The 16333-nt window shown below is 39.9% G+C and overlaps 1 protein-coding gene across 1 annotated transcript in view; it reads right to left on the bottom strand.

Moving 5' to 3' along the window:
• The window catches only part of Abca13 (ATP binding cassette subfamily A member 13), a 423614-nt gene that overhangs the window by 215192 nt on the left and 192089 nt on the right, over nt 1–16333 (bottom strand). The window contains exons 36-38 of the mRNA XM_048786593.1: nt 11853–11990; nt 9673–9850; nt 5967–6185 (exon numbers count right to left, since the gene is read on the bottom strand). Coding sequence (XP_048642550.1) covers nt 5967–6185; nt 9673–9850; nt 11853–11990 — 535 coding nt within the window. The remainder of the gene's footprint in view (nt 1–5966; nt 6186–9672; nt 9851–11852; nt 11991–16333) is intronic.

Below are 16333 nucleotides of genomic sequence, written 5' to 3'. Positions count from 1 at the left end.
GTTTTCAGTCTATGCATTTTATATTTAGTTCAAGTTCCGAGTGTACTTTCTGCTGGTTAAATCTCAACCTAAACTTTTGGCAGTAACATATGCACCTGCTTTCTGTGTTACCCACTGTTGACAACATCCAAGTTAGAAACAGGAAGATGAATGGTTCCGTTTCAGCAGGAAACTGCTGGACCCTATACTCTACCAACATGTTCCCATCTGGGTGATTCCAATACAGCAGTGGATGTGACCCTCTCAAGCTCAGTCTGGACCCAGTAATCAGAGATCAGTCAGTAGAGAAGACAGACAAGAAAATATGTCAATAAATTGTCAAATATTCTCGAACATTCATGTTCTGATTATATTTCTACATTAAACCACCCCCCCCCCTTTTTTTAAATTGATACAGCTCAGAATGCCTATACTACATTTTTGGGCAGACCTACAGTGCTACCTCACTTTACACCCCAAACAGGACGAAATCCCACCTTCTCGTTATTCTTGGCCTTGTGATTCAGGAGTGGTTTTGACTCTGAGACACTCTAACCTCTACCTGTGGGTCTGTCACAGCTCATTCCCTGCACAGGTGCCAGGCAAGGTGTTAAGTGACGGCCCTGTGTTTCTATAATGGCTGAGGTTTGCTTTCTCTTATCCCTTAGGCAACTGGCTAGCATCAGTCTGTTTTACTCTGTGAATTTGCTTGTTTTTGATGGAAATCTGCTTTTCTAATACATTTTGAACTTTAACATATTAAAATATTTTATGGTCAAATTTATTCATCATTTTTTTTCTTAATTGGTAAAGCCAAGAGTGATAGACAGTAACAATGAGGTAGAGAGAATAAGTATGAATCTATTTTATTTGAGTGCATTTTATAAATTCTTTCAAGATTGCACAATGCTATCCACAAGTGCTGGGTGTTTACAATGTACATTTGGGGATAGGAACAACAACAAAGCATAGTTCCTTCTCTAGGAGATCAGCATCCTGTGAAGACATCATATACACACACCCAACTAGAACACAAGGAGAAGAAACATAGTGCCATGGGTAACCCACAAGAGACTGTGAGTTATTGGTCTTGAGAAGTCTAGCTTGAAGTACAAGTTTCTGTTCACATCAAAATATACTAGAATTTAATCATGGGTTTGAAGAATGTCATTTATTCAATTTATAAATTTATAACTTTTTAAATGTTAAAAACTTTTAGCACTTATCCTGGTTAATCATAATTATCAGTTATTACACATACATTCTATGCCAGGTTTTGTTTTAACTGCTTTGTGCATATAAATAAATATATTCTACACAACTTTCCAAAATGGTTCTTCCTATTGTTGGAGCCATATAATATTTGGGAAACCAAAGGTAGAGAGAGTATATATTGCAAACAGATTTCTAAGCAAATGGCAGGGCTGGATTTAAACCTAGCAATCTAAAGCCAGACTGTGCCCTTATAGCATACAGGCATCCACTGGGTCACTGTGACACCCATCAGACATAGCTGTTAATGATCCCACTCTTGCTATGGACTATAGTCCTTTTTCAAGGATATTATGCTTATTTTCCCAGAACAAAGTATGGAGCCTGATGACTTAATTTGTACCCATGGTATACCCATTAACATCAACAGAGGTCTAAAGACTTGACTTGTTCTCCAGGAAAGGATATATTCCTAGGACTTTAAGTCACACAGTGTTGTCTGGAGAGACTAAAACATTGCCTCAAGAGCTGTAAAGTCCAGCCATTTCCATTTCATTGGTTTCTGGTTGTGGTTCAGCTACTTTGATCAAATTTAAAGATTAGAGAAATATTATGGTTTGGATCTGCAATGTCCCCAAGAAAGTTCATTTGTGAAATCATGGTCCCCAAAATAGCAAGGTTCAGAGGTGGGAGGTTTTAGGACATGACTGGATAGTAGGGGCATAATAAGATTAATCATTTGATGTATTAATGATTTGAATAGATTAACAGGTGGTAACTGAAGGTGAGTGGGGTGTGGCTGGAGAAGGTAGGTCACTAGTAGCATTGCCTTGGGAAGTAATATCTTTCCCTGTTCCCTCTCTCTATTTTTCCTCCTTTCCCATTGCCATGCCCTTCCACCATGATGTTCTGCTTCACAATTGGTTGACCAACTGCATTGTTCTGGGCCTAGAACCATTCAGTTGCTCTACCATGTACTGAGACCTCTGAAATTAAAAGCCAAAATAAATATTTTCTCTTTTAAGTTGTTCTTGTCAGATATTTTAGCTAGAGCAATGAAAAGCTGATTAATACAAGCAGAAAACAATTTGCAAATATTGGTCAAATATTTTTACTTGATAATTTTTCTTGAAAAATCCAAGGTTATAGAGGGGCTAGTATTTTGTTTTAATTATTGATCAGTCACATACCAAAAAGAAGCAAATACTTTCTGCAAATTTAAATTTCAAATTCCTTCTCAAAAGAACATGAAAACTCTCTAATTGAGAATATTGCTAAGCAGCAGGAAAAGAAGGAAAGGACTTTCTCTCATATTGACTCCACTTATCTACTGGGGACCCTGTTTTAGAGGTTTCACTTCAAGCGTCTGTTCAACAATTTATTCGGCAAACATTTAGTGAACCCCTACAATGTGTGGTGCCTGCCATCTGCTTGGCTAGAGAAATAAATCGAATCTTATTTATAGTTTTAAAAAATATATGTGAAGAAATAAGACAGGAAAGTATAGTAAAATATGAGAAAGGTAATAGTAAAGCCCCAGGCATTGTGGGAACTTTAAATCTAGTATAGAGCATTCTCCATTCACCTTCACCAGTCCCAATGACTCACGACCAAGGCAGACCCTAGACCTTGTCTTTCCAGCTACCATAGTTCCTCCAGTGTCTCAATTCTGTGAATTCTTTTCTGATCACATCTATATTTAAAACCCCTCTCTCTACTCAGCAATCAACTTTACTCCACAAAAATCAATTTTTCATTGTTCCTCTTCCCTTGAGGTCCTTCCTCCCCTCACTTCCAAGTTTTTAAGTCCATGGACATCAATGTAATAACTTCTTTGCATGCACCCTTAACCCTGAAAAATGTTGATGCTGAATACAGGCTCCCTTTACCTTCTGCTATCTGACATGAATCAATTGCCTTGCTTCTTGCTATCTTACCTGAACCAACTGTGCTCTCAGGATAGCCAATTGCCAGCTCTTCTTCTAGGACCCTTTCCCTGTCCTCTATAGGTAGTGTTCCACCAAGCCTCTAGGGCATCCCAATTACCCATTCTCTGCTGAACCACACTCAGCAATGTACAGATATGTTACTGTGTGTTGTGTCTTTGAAGCATCCTTCTCTTGACCTCAATTTTCCATTCTGGTACCATCCCATTTATTTTCTCCCTTTTGCAGAAAAAATCCTGGGAAAATGTATTGTTACCAACTTTCTCCCCAATTTTCTCCTTCCCTTTTCTCTTTAATTGACTTGAGTAAGATTTTCACCCCTAGCACAGTACTGACATGGCTTTTCTGGAGGTTGCTAAAGACGTCTGCATGCTAGCCCCAAAGGTCACTTCTCAGTCTTCCTCATACTTGGCCTGCAACAGCACTGATGCACTGATCTTCTTCCTCCTCAGTGGGCCTAGTCCACTCTTTTTTCTTCCTCCTTCTTTCTTGCTTTCTCTTGCCTTTTGACTTGTTCCTCCTCATTTGTCCATCACTGTATCATTGTGTCCAGGCTCAGTCCACTGTCCTCTCTCCCTCTGCTCTACCTGCACATACGCCCTCATTGATCTTGTTACTACCACCAACCTGAGTTCCATAGTGTAGGCCAGAACTCTAAAGGGTAACATTAACCATATAACATCTCATTGATTCAAAACCCTGACATGTTCCTCTCTTGACTATTCATCTTCTCCAGGCAAAAATAAAGGCCAAAAAAAAATTAACAACATGTCTCTTGACAAATGTTCACTCTAAAGCTTCTGCGAGGGACGCCACTCTCTTGAGCTCACATTTTAATTAAGCTAGACATTATGGAAAACAAGGGGTGCTACAGGACACTAATAAGGAGCATGTTGGTTCTAAATCCAGTGTTTTCAGTTTTCCCTCCCTCTAATTGAGAACTACTGTCCTAGAACATGATCTCATTCTGATTGCTTTTGCAAAATTGGCTTTGTTGCCAGGTAACATGCTGTGCATTGATAACCATTAAGGTTGCCTGGTACCCAAATAAGATGAAGCCAATGTAGCATTGTTAGGTGCATGATTTAAACCGCCAATCACGATCACTGTAGAGTTTACTATAGCCCAGGGTAGACACAATATTTTAAATTAAAATAAGTGACCTGTGACTTTTAATATAAGAAATTTGGTTGTACTTAACCAATTTGTTATTTTGTAATATGTAGACATACAATGTCTAGTCATTTCTTATTAAGTATCTACTCAAATTTAAGACAGGCTTACATAGTAAAAAGTGAACATTTTTCCCTGTACATTCAAGAGTCCATTGTTATTTACACTATAACTATTCATATTCACTTTCTGAAGACATCATAGGTATGAACGAGCCCACCGTACAGTAGAGAATGCCTTTCTCACGTGCCAAGAAGGTGAATTTTAAGAGGGGAAAAGGGCCAGACATGGTGGCACTCACCTGTAATTCCAGTGGCTCAGGAGGCTGAGGCAGGAGGAAAAGCCCTAAGCAATTTAGCAAGACTCTATTTCAAAATTTAAAAACATAAAAAGGGCTAGGGCTAGGGATGTGGCTCAGTGGTTAAGCACTGGTTAAGTGGTTAAGTTAAAACTAGTGCAGCAAAGTATTTCTGGAGAAGCAGTTTGCCACCTTCCAGTGCTGTTCTATAATCACTAACAAATCATCTTCATTTCCCAAACCACTGGAACTTACTAAGAAATGTTCATTTTGTAGTCAAGGGAACACCACCAGAAATGTGCTGGAGAATACCCTTTCCCTTACCTGGCACTTCTCCAGAGGCCCCCATCTCTCATGCTACAGCCGAGAAACCATCGCAAAGGAAAGGCAGCAGAATGCACCTGGCATCTGAGAGTCTTGGTATACTCACGTTGCCTGTATGAACTGCATGGCTCCGTTGCCCTGAGCTTCAGTTTCCTCATCTATAAACTGGAGACAGCCCTCTCTGCCTCCCAGGGAAGAGACACTGCTCTGAGACCACACATGTGGTCACTCTCAGTATAGGTCACCCCTTTAGCACTTCCTTCCAAAGACGTGCTAAGGGATCCCACCAGCCTTCCCCTTCCTCAAATTTCTTCTGCTCACTTTTGCAAAGCTTATGTTCTCCCACCAACCCAATCCACCACCTTCTCTTCCCTGGATCTCTGTCATAGCTGCCTAAGAACCCCATCTTTCAGTCCATGTTCCACAATCCTCTTTGATCCAACCCAGGTTATTCTCCTCAGTTTGCAGTGACCTATGACAGTGTGATTTACATTCTTGTGCCTGGTCTCAGATGTACTATCAGTGCTCCTTCCATCTGGTCTCCCCCGTGACTATGGCATCTGCTATAGTGTAGCAAGACCTACCTTCTAGATCTGAAGCCAAGCACAATCCCCTGCTCTTTAACACCTGTAAGTGCACTACACAGTTCTAACTCCTTGCTGTGACTAACAAGGTTCTTTACAACCAGTTCGCCTGCTTGCTTCTGTGTTATTTTTATTTTAGGATACCCCTGGGAACCCTTAGCTCCAGACACATAAAATTCCTCCAGCAGCTTATCCACACTTTCCCACATTTGCTCAGCTCTTCCCCACTTCAAAGACATAACAGATCAAATACAGTACCTTCCCTGGAAAGCCTTCCCTGATATTCCCTGTATTTGTGGGTGTCTTAATTCTATGGTTGAGAACCATTTGCTAAATGTCTTCCTCCCATAAACACAGGCATAGCTGATTTTTTAATGTGTCTCTTTCTACACTCTTCACTTACAGAACTAGGTAAGGACAGGAGGAGTGAAGAGACTACTGTTTACTAACTTGTTGACTTGCTGCTGTAGCTCCTTCTGGGTCCACCCGGGTGCCTTTATGGAAGCAAAGAGTAGGAGATGTTCCCGGACGGTGAGATTGGCAAATAGGACGTCCTGCTGCGGACACACCCCCAGCTCCATCCTGACCCGGGACAAGTCTGTCTGCAGATTCTTTCCATTGATCATGATGGCCCCAGAAGTGGGAGGATAGAGCCCTGTCAACATGGATCTGCCAGAGAAAACAAATTAGCATGGATAAAAGTGATGCTGAGACTCTGAACATTGATGATCCAATCAACTCCCAGATGATACGTGCATTCTGTGAAGAACCAACAGTTTCTACATCCGCAGTTAAAGGTTCTAAGGAGGTTCAGGGGACATTGGTTGATTAATCTTGGAAATGTGAGCATATGATCATGTCTATACCCCCATATGGAGCACTGTGATCATAGAGCACTAAAGTTGTATCAGACTTTCAGATGAAAATCCAACTTTATTTGTATACAAAAGGAATCAAGCTAAAGAAATAACATATTTACCTAGGTCCTCGTAACTGAACATGAGCAAACAGAAATGTCAACCTAGATTTCCAATCTGTGGCCAGTCCTCCTCCTGCTTTCACCAGGCTATTTGCCCCTATCAAATCCACAAGAGTTGAGTGATCCATTACCCAATACTCACTTATCTGACTTCTCCAAGCTGAGGATTGCCTAGTTCTGCTTCCTCATTTCAACTGTTTATAAAATGTTAAGAATTCACCTATATTAGGACTATCAAATATAATCCTAAGTATTTATGCAAGAGAAATTAAAACATGGCCATATGAAGGTATGTACATGAATATTCATAGCAGCTTTGTTCACAGTCACTAAAAACTGGGAACAGGCTTAATTGTCACCAACAGATGAAAACATGACCAAACTGTGGAGTCTCCATACAATGGAATACCACCCATCAATCATAAGACCAAGCTGCTGATAGACTGCAACCAGGCGTGAATGGGTTAAGCAAAAAAAAAAAAAAAAAANTGCAACATAGCTAGATCCCATCTCAAAAAAAAAAAAAAAAAAAACAGGCACAATTCCATGTGTAACAGATTCTAGAATAATTTATGGGGACATAAGATAATGTCTGTGTTCCCATGTAATACACTGTGAACACAGATCATTCTTGCAGATGAAAATCCAACTTTACTTTTATAGAGGAAAAGTCAGTATCCTTAGAAGTTGGTTCCACAACTCCTCATGAATATTAAAACCCTCAGATGCTCAAATACCTTATATAAAATGGAGTCTGAGGCAGGAGGAAGGACGTCCTGCCTTAGTAACTTAGTGAGGCCCAAAGTAATTTAACAAGAACCTGTCTCAACATAAAATAAAAAGGACTGGGGATGTGGCTCAGTGTTTAAGCACCTCTGGGTTAAATCCCTAGTTAACCCCTTACTCCACTCCCCCCAAAAAACACACAATGTAGTGTTTTGAAATAACCTATGCAACCCTCCCATATCATTTAAATCATCTCTAGATGACTTTAATACTTATACAATGAATATGGTGTATAAAATAGTTATCATATTATATTGTTTAGGAAATAATGACAAAAAGTCTGTACCTATTCAGTACAGAGGCAATTTTTTTCTCAATTTTAAAAAAATTTTTTTAGTTGTAGATGGACACCATACCTTTATTTGTTTTTATTTTTATGTGTTGTCGGGGATTAATCCCAGTGCCTCACGCATGCTAGGCAAGCGCTCTACCACTGAGCCATAACCCCCACCCTCTCAAATATTTTTGACCTGCTATTGATTGAATCTGAGGGTGAGGAGCCCATGGACATGGGGAACCAACTATACATATTCTGTAGGAGTCTCCAAGAGGTTTGTTTTTAATGGTGAAGACTGAGCTCATTAGTGGGCCTCTTGGATTCTCATTAAGCCCTGCTGTAAAGACAGAAGCACTGCACAGGACTGAACATGCACTTCCCAGGTTCACTAGCTGCAGCCTAGTCAGCAAGCCTTGAATCTTCAGGGAACTCCAAATTTAATTCTCATCATTCTGTTAAACAAGTACACCAAGCTTTCCTGGGCAGAACTGTACATTAGTAAAAGCAAGATGTAGAATGCTAGCTTTGGGAATTATCTGTATAACTTGTGCTTCCCCAATTTGCAAACACTAAAAGAAGTCTCAGAGAGTTTTTTGATTCTATTCCAATTTTTTTTTCCCATGAGATTTCTTCCCCTCCACCCCCTCTGGGGATTGAACCCAAGGTTGCTTAGCCACTAAACCACTAAGCCACATTCATGGCCCTTTTTATTTTTTATTTTGAGAAAGGGTCTCACTAAGTTGTTTAGGGCCTCAATAAGTTGCTGAGGCTGGTTTTGAACTTGTGGTCCTCCTGCCTTGGCCTCCTGAGTCCCTGGGATTGTAGGCAGTGACCAGCCCATATATAGATTCTGAAGCCTTGTATATATAAATTTTCTGTCTTTCATAATAAGCTTGAGGCAAATCCTTTGCATTATCTTCATACTTTAGTCCTATACATTTAGTGACAAAAGGGATATGATTGTTTTTAAGAGAAATCCGATAATTTCAGTGGGATAACCTTTAGCATACCACCTGTTCTACCGCCAGCTCAGAACTATGACTATTTGAATTTATTGCTTGTCCAGGGTCACATAATTCAATTCTTTAATCGAATCTAGACCCCTGGACCCTAAGCCAAAAACCAAATCTCAATAAAAAAGCAAACAAGAAGCAGAATATGGAAAAAAATAATTAAAATGATTAAACATTTGCAAATATAGTTCTGCTATTGAAAAAAATCGAAATTATCTTGCCCTCTAGAAAAAGAAAAAAAAAGAAAGTATCAAAGGATTTTCCAAAACTAAAGTAAAATATAATAAATTATTTGTAGGAAATACAAGAAGAAATATTTTTTAAAAAATCCATCCACTGGAAATGGAGAAAATCTTACTGAGTGAAATAAACCAGATGTAGACTATCAAGGGTTGAACGTTTTCTCTCACAGGTGGAAGCCAGAACAAAATAATGGAAAGAAGGAAGCTGGGGAGCAGAAAGCACAAAGATTATCGGGAAGATCAGTGAAGTAGGAGGAAAACTAGAAGGAGGGAAGAAGGAAGGGAAAGAAATATGAAAACGATTCTGACAGACTCGTGTTTATATACATACATATATATATATATATATATACACACACATATATATGTATATATATAAATATATATATTTTCACCTTTGTGTACATATGTAAAGTACCAGTCAAAAATAAATAAAGGAGTGAAAGGAAGATCAGTAGAGGAAGGAGAAAAAAGGGAGGGAAAAGGAAAGGAAAGAAGAGACGAAATGGGGATCAAAATCAAATTCTTTGTGCATATAATTTTGTTAAAAAGAATCCAAACACTATGTATAATTATAATGATCTGATAAAAACATTAACAGATTGACTTGGTTAAAAAAAAAAAAAACACAAAAACCTCCATGCATCCCATCCTTCCTCAGAAGCTACTCGAGGTCTAAAATGTAATTGGGTAATTGTGTGACATAGAGCCGCTCTGGGGAGAAGGCTCTGACTCTCTCCTGTGTCACTGAACTCTGAACTGGACTAAAAAAATACAAAGAAAAGAAAAGGAGTAAAAGAAATCAGACCTTCGGTGTCATGGGTAAACTGGAAACAAAGGAAAGCAAATTGGGACGCACATGATGGTGGTTTTCCCGGCACCGTTGGTCCCCAGCAGTGCGGTGATTTGGCCTCTGTGAAAGGTGAGGGTGAGGTCTTGGACAGCCACCTTGTGGCCCTCATGCTCCTTAGTCACAGACAGCAGAGTGACTCCTGGGGCATCTCCTTCAAGCTCTCCTCTACTTTGCGGCAATGACTCTGTGAGAAAGATGCAAATTCCTTCTGAAATGATTTCAAAAGCACCCCCCAAAAAACATTTACACTTATTGTTGCATTGTTTTCTTTAGAATTGAATTCTAATTCTGTGACATGCAAAGCAGTTCAAAAATCCTTATTCAAAGCAAAAAGAAAGTTACTTAATGGCAGAAATTAAGTGAAATCACAGATGACAGTTTTGAACCCTTATGAGAAATAATTTGTAGACAATACAAAAATAAAGACACACGCATGTATTTCTTGATGTAGAGAAAAGAACAAGGCAGGTGAGTTACACACCAAAAGGTCCATAAGAAATATTCTGCTTGATGAGAGTTGATAGGTATTGGTTAATCTATTCCAATTTTTCTAAAAGATTCATGTTTTACTAGTTTAATCAGAAAAAAAAAATTACTCCCAATATTAACTCATAGCATACAAACACCATGATGGTGTGGGAGACCAACCTTGCATGTGACTGAGTCACACTCCCTGGCTGGGTGCTGAGGCACTCAGTCACAGAAATGTGGCAGAGCTCTCCTCACCCTTCTTGGGTTTGAGGGACGGTGCCTCATGCATGGGTGTATCTTGCTACAGCCCCATGGATTTAGCTACGCTCACCTGTTCCTTTGTAATATTACCCCTTGCCCTGTTTAGGATAGAATCTTCCATGGAAGTGCCTTGTGTGTGTCCCCTTCTCTTACTGTGCCCTTGTGTGTGGCCTATCCAGATGTCAGTCAACCTGCTGAAGTGGACATCATGAAGATAGACTCAGCCCCCTGAAACCTGCCCCTTGCCTCATTTGAATAGCTTCTCCTCAATAAAAGGGGTCAGCGCGTGTTCTCTCTCTCTCTCTCTCTCTCTCTCTCTCTCTTCCTGCAGACCTTTAAGGTCAGAGGAGCCGTCATAGCAACCCCATTGAAAAAGGTATTTGTGTCTCTTGTGTGGTTTTATGTGCAGCCCAGTCAGCCCAGTTTACCTGGAGTGACCTCTGAGCCTTTTGGTTGTGAGAACAGAAACCCAGCATGATGGGAACTTGCAACTCCATGGGTGGTGCACCCATCTGAGTGGTCCTTTTGTAGAAGTATCCATGTGTCTGGCCACAGGAATGGGCTGTGACTAGAATACAGCGATATGAGAACAGTCCTTCCCTCATCTCCTTAGAGCAGTTTACCCTAAGAGGATTATGTGGTAAGCCATTCTTATAGACCGTGGCCGCCATTAGAAGATGGCGCCGGCTTCCACTGTGGCCTGTGATAAACAACTCCTTTTATGGAGAGTTGGCGCGCAATCCCTTACCACCCTATGAGAGAGATCCACGTGGCGGCTTGGGATTGGGATGCGGGGGGCTTTATTAAGCTGTGCTTGGGCGTGTCGAGAGCGGGCGCTAGAAGATGATACATGACTCAAGGCCTGAATAAACTGCTGAAAGAAGAATCCTGTGTCGTGTTTTCCCTTGCCGGCGAGGGGTCGCGACAGGATTATCCATTGGTAAGTGGCATTGATATTCTCTCACAGAAACATGGAACAAGCTGGAATGTGTGAAATCACTTTGACATGTTTAAGTGTACCACATCTGGCAACTGCTTTGCTTTGCTTTTATTTTTTTTTTCAATGTCCTTCATTTTTGGACAGATGCTTCAGTTTTACCAAATTATTAGAGATGCACAAATACAAATGAAACATAGAATACAGAGAGGGGCGCAGAGGAGCCAATCAGCTAGATGTTGCTGGGGCCGCTGTGAGCCAATCATCAGCCGGCAGCTGAGTGCTCGGAATAATAAGTAATGTGAATATTCTGGGGTTCCTGGCCTCATGCGGACAAGATATGACCAGGAGACAGTGTCTTGCACTTTAGTCCTGCAGCTGTTTCTGAACCCAAGACAGTCTGAAAGTGAGTTTCTAAGAATCAGTTCTAAGTTCTAAAGGCTCACCCAAAAGTGAATTTCAAAAATCAAAATTGACCAGAATACAAATGCATCTAATGTTGCTACTCCTTCCATACCTGGATTGTCAAAGTTCCCATTGAAGAAGAACAAACTAGAACTTAGAGAGCGTCGCTGTTTCTCCACCAAGCCACATATACTCTTCCAATATGATGCAGTGAAGGGGAAATACCATGGTTTCCTTGAACCAAAAGTTCCTAAAAATTGAATTAACATGAACATAATTATTTTCTATGTAAATGAAGACTCCATAATAGAATATGTTTGCATATTTTCAATATGCATCCCACGCATAAACCAGTGATATCCTGAATCAGTGTATTAGCTTTGAAGGAAGCCCTAAATCTCCTAAGGTCCAAGTCAGGGCCATCTGCTAGGACCCACTCACATCCAGTCCCACTAGGAGACTTTGAGAAGTGCTCAATAAACCTTTTTTTGAATAATTGTTGATTCTTCCCCAGAGTAAAGTCTCATCCCTGCCCCCACATTGCCACTTTATTTCCTTATTGCTCATCTCATGCCGATCTTTGATGTTTGCATGGATTACTGGATAAGAGGAGGAGCATAAAGTAAGTAACTGAAAGAATAAATCAATTAAAACTCCCACAAAGAGGAATAATTCATAATGCTAACATTTCCATATGAAATGTATCAACATTCTTCAAACGTATTCTTCAAATTCATTTCAGTCCATTTAACAGCCACTTTGCCCTCATTAGAAGTTGAAATGAAAGGGGATTTAATTATTAACACTTTTCAATTTTCTTTAATGCATCTACTCTAGCTTAAGTGTGATGAGTGCAACTAACCTAAAGGCCTAAATTCTACAAGTGATTGGAATACAAAAGGTTTATGTGAAGACTAGTTTTGCACTTTGACCACCAAGCAAAAGAGAAATATGCAAGTGTTTACATAGTCTAATCAGATTATTCAAAAAGGTGGTCATATACTCCAAGGGAAATGATGGACCTATCATCTTTGGAAAAGGAAGGGAGTGTGTAGTGTTGTTATTGGGTCTAGTATTGACCATTAGCTGTGGGCTGACTTGTGTCCCCCAAAATCCACCATTGAAGCGCTAACCCTCAGGAGTTCAGAATGTGACTGCATTTGGAAAGATGATCTTTAAAGAAGTAATGAAGGCAAAAGGTGAGTCCTAATCCAAGGAGACTGGTGCTTTATGAGAAGAGGAAATTGGAGATTGAGGACACAGGAAGAAGACAGCCATTTACAAGCCAAGGAGAGAGAAATCAACCCTGCTAACACATTTGTCTTCCAGTCTCCAGAACTATGAGATGATAAATGGTTGTTATTTAAGGCACCCAGTCTGTGGTATTTTGTTACAGTTGACTGAGCAAACTATTGCAGGCTGGGTTCTCAAAGAACCTAACAAACTAAGCATCATCCCTAGGTAGAAAGAGGATGAGTCCATCTGGGTAAGTAGTTCACATCATATAGCATTCCTCTGGCTCTCTCTGCTTTAAGTGCTGTCCAGAGTCTTTATCTGGATTAATTTACATGGTTCTGCAACCACAGATATAACATTACCACTTCTGTCTTCCTATCAGAAAGGAAGAGACAGCAAGGCTTGTCCAAGGACACATAGTTGATGCTCTTAGAAGCCACACACTGGCTGGTCTCCCTTTTCATGCCTATCTGAGCACACAGGTGCAAGGCAAGCAGATATTGACATGTTCCTTCAAACAAGTTGCCCTTGCCTAAAACAAGCAAACTGTCTCACCCTAGTCCTAGGACTCCAGTTTTTTTTTTAACTGCCAATTGCAGTGTAAGCCCTTGTTCACACACATGTGAACAATTCACATGTGGAAGTAAAAGGAGATAATAAATAAGCAAACAAGTACATCAGGAAAATTTTTGTGCAAATGTTGGCTGCTGTCTTGGCCCTCCCACTTGTTCATGAAGCAGCCCCTTTCCTGCTAAGGGGTAACCTAGGTGAGTGTGCAAGTCACTGTCATGGACAGTGTGGGTGGGCATCACCTTCACAGTAGCAAATCCATAATAAGACTCAAACACTTTGGAATTGAGTTAGCAATCAAAATCCTCTGAATCTAGAAGACAAAATGATTAAAAAAATGGGTACCTACATCTGAGTGCAAACATTTATAGTTTGTAGTTTCATTTATAATGGGAAAAAGGCAGAAATTATTTAAACTTGCAAAGAGGAAGGTGCACAAAATTATTTCTTTCATTTGATGACATATTGAACAGCCATTAACAATATTTTTAAAGATGTGGATAAATGCTTCTAATGATACTATCTTTTTAAAAAGAGAGAAACATATATACAATATGAACCCAGCTATGTGCAGAAAAGTATCTGAAAAAAGAATAGAAAAGATATTATTAGCTCTGTTCAGTGAGATTGGAGATAATTGAATTTTTTCTCTCCGCTTATTCATAAATGCAAGTACTTTTAAAACATTTCATAATAAGCATAGATCCATCTGAAATATTACAATGCAAGTTTTTAGAATCAACAGTTTTTAGAACAGTACCTCTGGCAACTGCTTTGCTTTGTACCTCTATGCAGATTCTAGAGGGGCAACTAGGTGCAATTTGCCTTTCCAAAGGAAGCAATCGAATATCTTCACGTTTGTTGTGCCACAAAAACAAGACCTCAGCTCTGCTCTACTTTAAGTGGAAGTTATGCAAAGACATTTTATGTTTCTCAATCTTTGGGCCATTACTGAAAGAGATTATCACCATACATGTGGGCACACAAATGCACATTCATATGTACACACATGAACATAAGTATACATACACAAGCACAACTACAATAATTTCAGGAGTCATGACACTCCTTTAATGGAACAAAAATGCTGTTTTTTAATTGATGATGACCTCATTTACTCATTTGAGTTCTGGGAAATCACACCACCCTCCAGCCCTACTCATGGTGGGGATGTTTGCTGACAATAGATAATGAGTACTCTGAATGATGGCAGAAAAAGAGGAGCTCGTTTTTCTCCCAGGACCCACAGTTCCAGCCCAAGAATGAACAGAGCTCCTAAGGCTGCAGTATCATGGCAATAAATCTCAGGAGATCACCTGAATTTGGAACATCTGACGCCTTGTCTTGCTGTTCTCCAGTTTGCTTCTTTCTGTTCCAGAGAGATGTCATCTACTATACAGAATCAATTAATCATTCTCTGGTGGTATAAGGGTCAAGCTAAAGAATCAGGCACAGAACTCACCTTCTTATGACTTTCATTCTAGTGAAGATGACCAAACAATGTTATTGAGAGGAAATCAAGGTGATAAGTATTACAATTGCAGAATTTCCATCAACACTAGCCTGCTTCCATGGAACCAGGCTCTTTGAGCGGAGGACAAGACTTGAGAAAGAAGAGGCAGACAGGCAGTGTGGTGGTGCACACCTGTAATCCCAGTAGCTTGGGAAGCTGAGGCAGGAGGATCTCGAGTTCAAAGCCAGTCTCAGCAAAAGCAAGGCACTAAGCAACTCAGTGAGACCCTGTCTCCAAATAAAATATAAAATAAGCTGCGATGTGGATCAGTGGTTGAGTGCCCCTGAGTTTGATCCCTGGTACCAAACAACAACAAAAAAAAAAAAAGAAGAAAAAGAAGAAGCAGAGAGGAATAGGGAAGGATTGCTAGATTTATTAAATACAGGATGCCAGATTGAGTTTGAATTTCAGACAAACATCAAATAACATCTAACTATAAGTATGTCCCCAAAATTATTTGTAGTTTTTCTGAAATTTGAATTTATTTTCTTTGGTCATCCTATGTGGTGATACCAGGCACATTGCTCCCCCCATCAGTGTGACTAGAACAGAAAGAGAAGCATGAATGAACAAACACCAGGGGAAGTAAGGATAGACTAGGAGCCACCAAGCACACAAACCTTTATTCTGTAGGCATTTTGGAGTTAGGGAAGTTTATCAAGACAGGGGAGAGTTGGATCCACACAGTCAATATTTAAAAATTGTGACTACATGTCCACATGGAGGGTAGACTGTGGACAATGGGTGGGACCTAGAGATATGGGAAGGAGTTGTAAAGGTAAAAACTGGTCTAGAGCAAGGGCAATGAGTCCTGAACTAGGGTGATAGCTTCAAGGACAGAAAGGAGAGGCAAAATATAAGAGGCATTTCAGAGTTAGATAAAAAGAAATTAAAGATAAATTAAATATTAAAGGTTGACTTGCTTAATTAAGCCATCTCAGTACTAATATGTCTGGACTTTTAAACTCTTCTCAATTAATCCATTAATCTAACTGAAGCAAGGAGTTGCCAAATCCATGTGAGTGTGGAGGTTCCTCAGCTCTTGCCTGCCTTTTGCTTTTGCTTATAAATCCAAATTTGTTTTACGTGCAAATCCAGATGCACATGCCTCCTGCTCACATTACCAAATGTAATTGGGCACATTAATATGTACATAGGCCCTCAGTGCATACTGAGCTTTTCTCCTCAAGGGGAACTGCCTGCTGGCTTGTGGAGACCAGGAAACTAATTAGCATCATTCCCCCACAAAAAAAAAAAAAAAAAAACCTGAAAAT

Source organism: Marmota marmota, unplaced genomic scaffold (assembly GCF_001458135.2).
Source record: "Marmota marmota marmota unplaced genomic scaffold, marMar, whole genome shotgun sequence".
NCBI lineage: Eukaryota > Metazoa > Chordata > Mammalia > Rodentia > Sciuridae > Marmota > Marmota marmota.
Note: the sequence above shows the minus strand (reverse complement) of the source record. Positions and strands in the feature narration are given on the sequence as shown.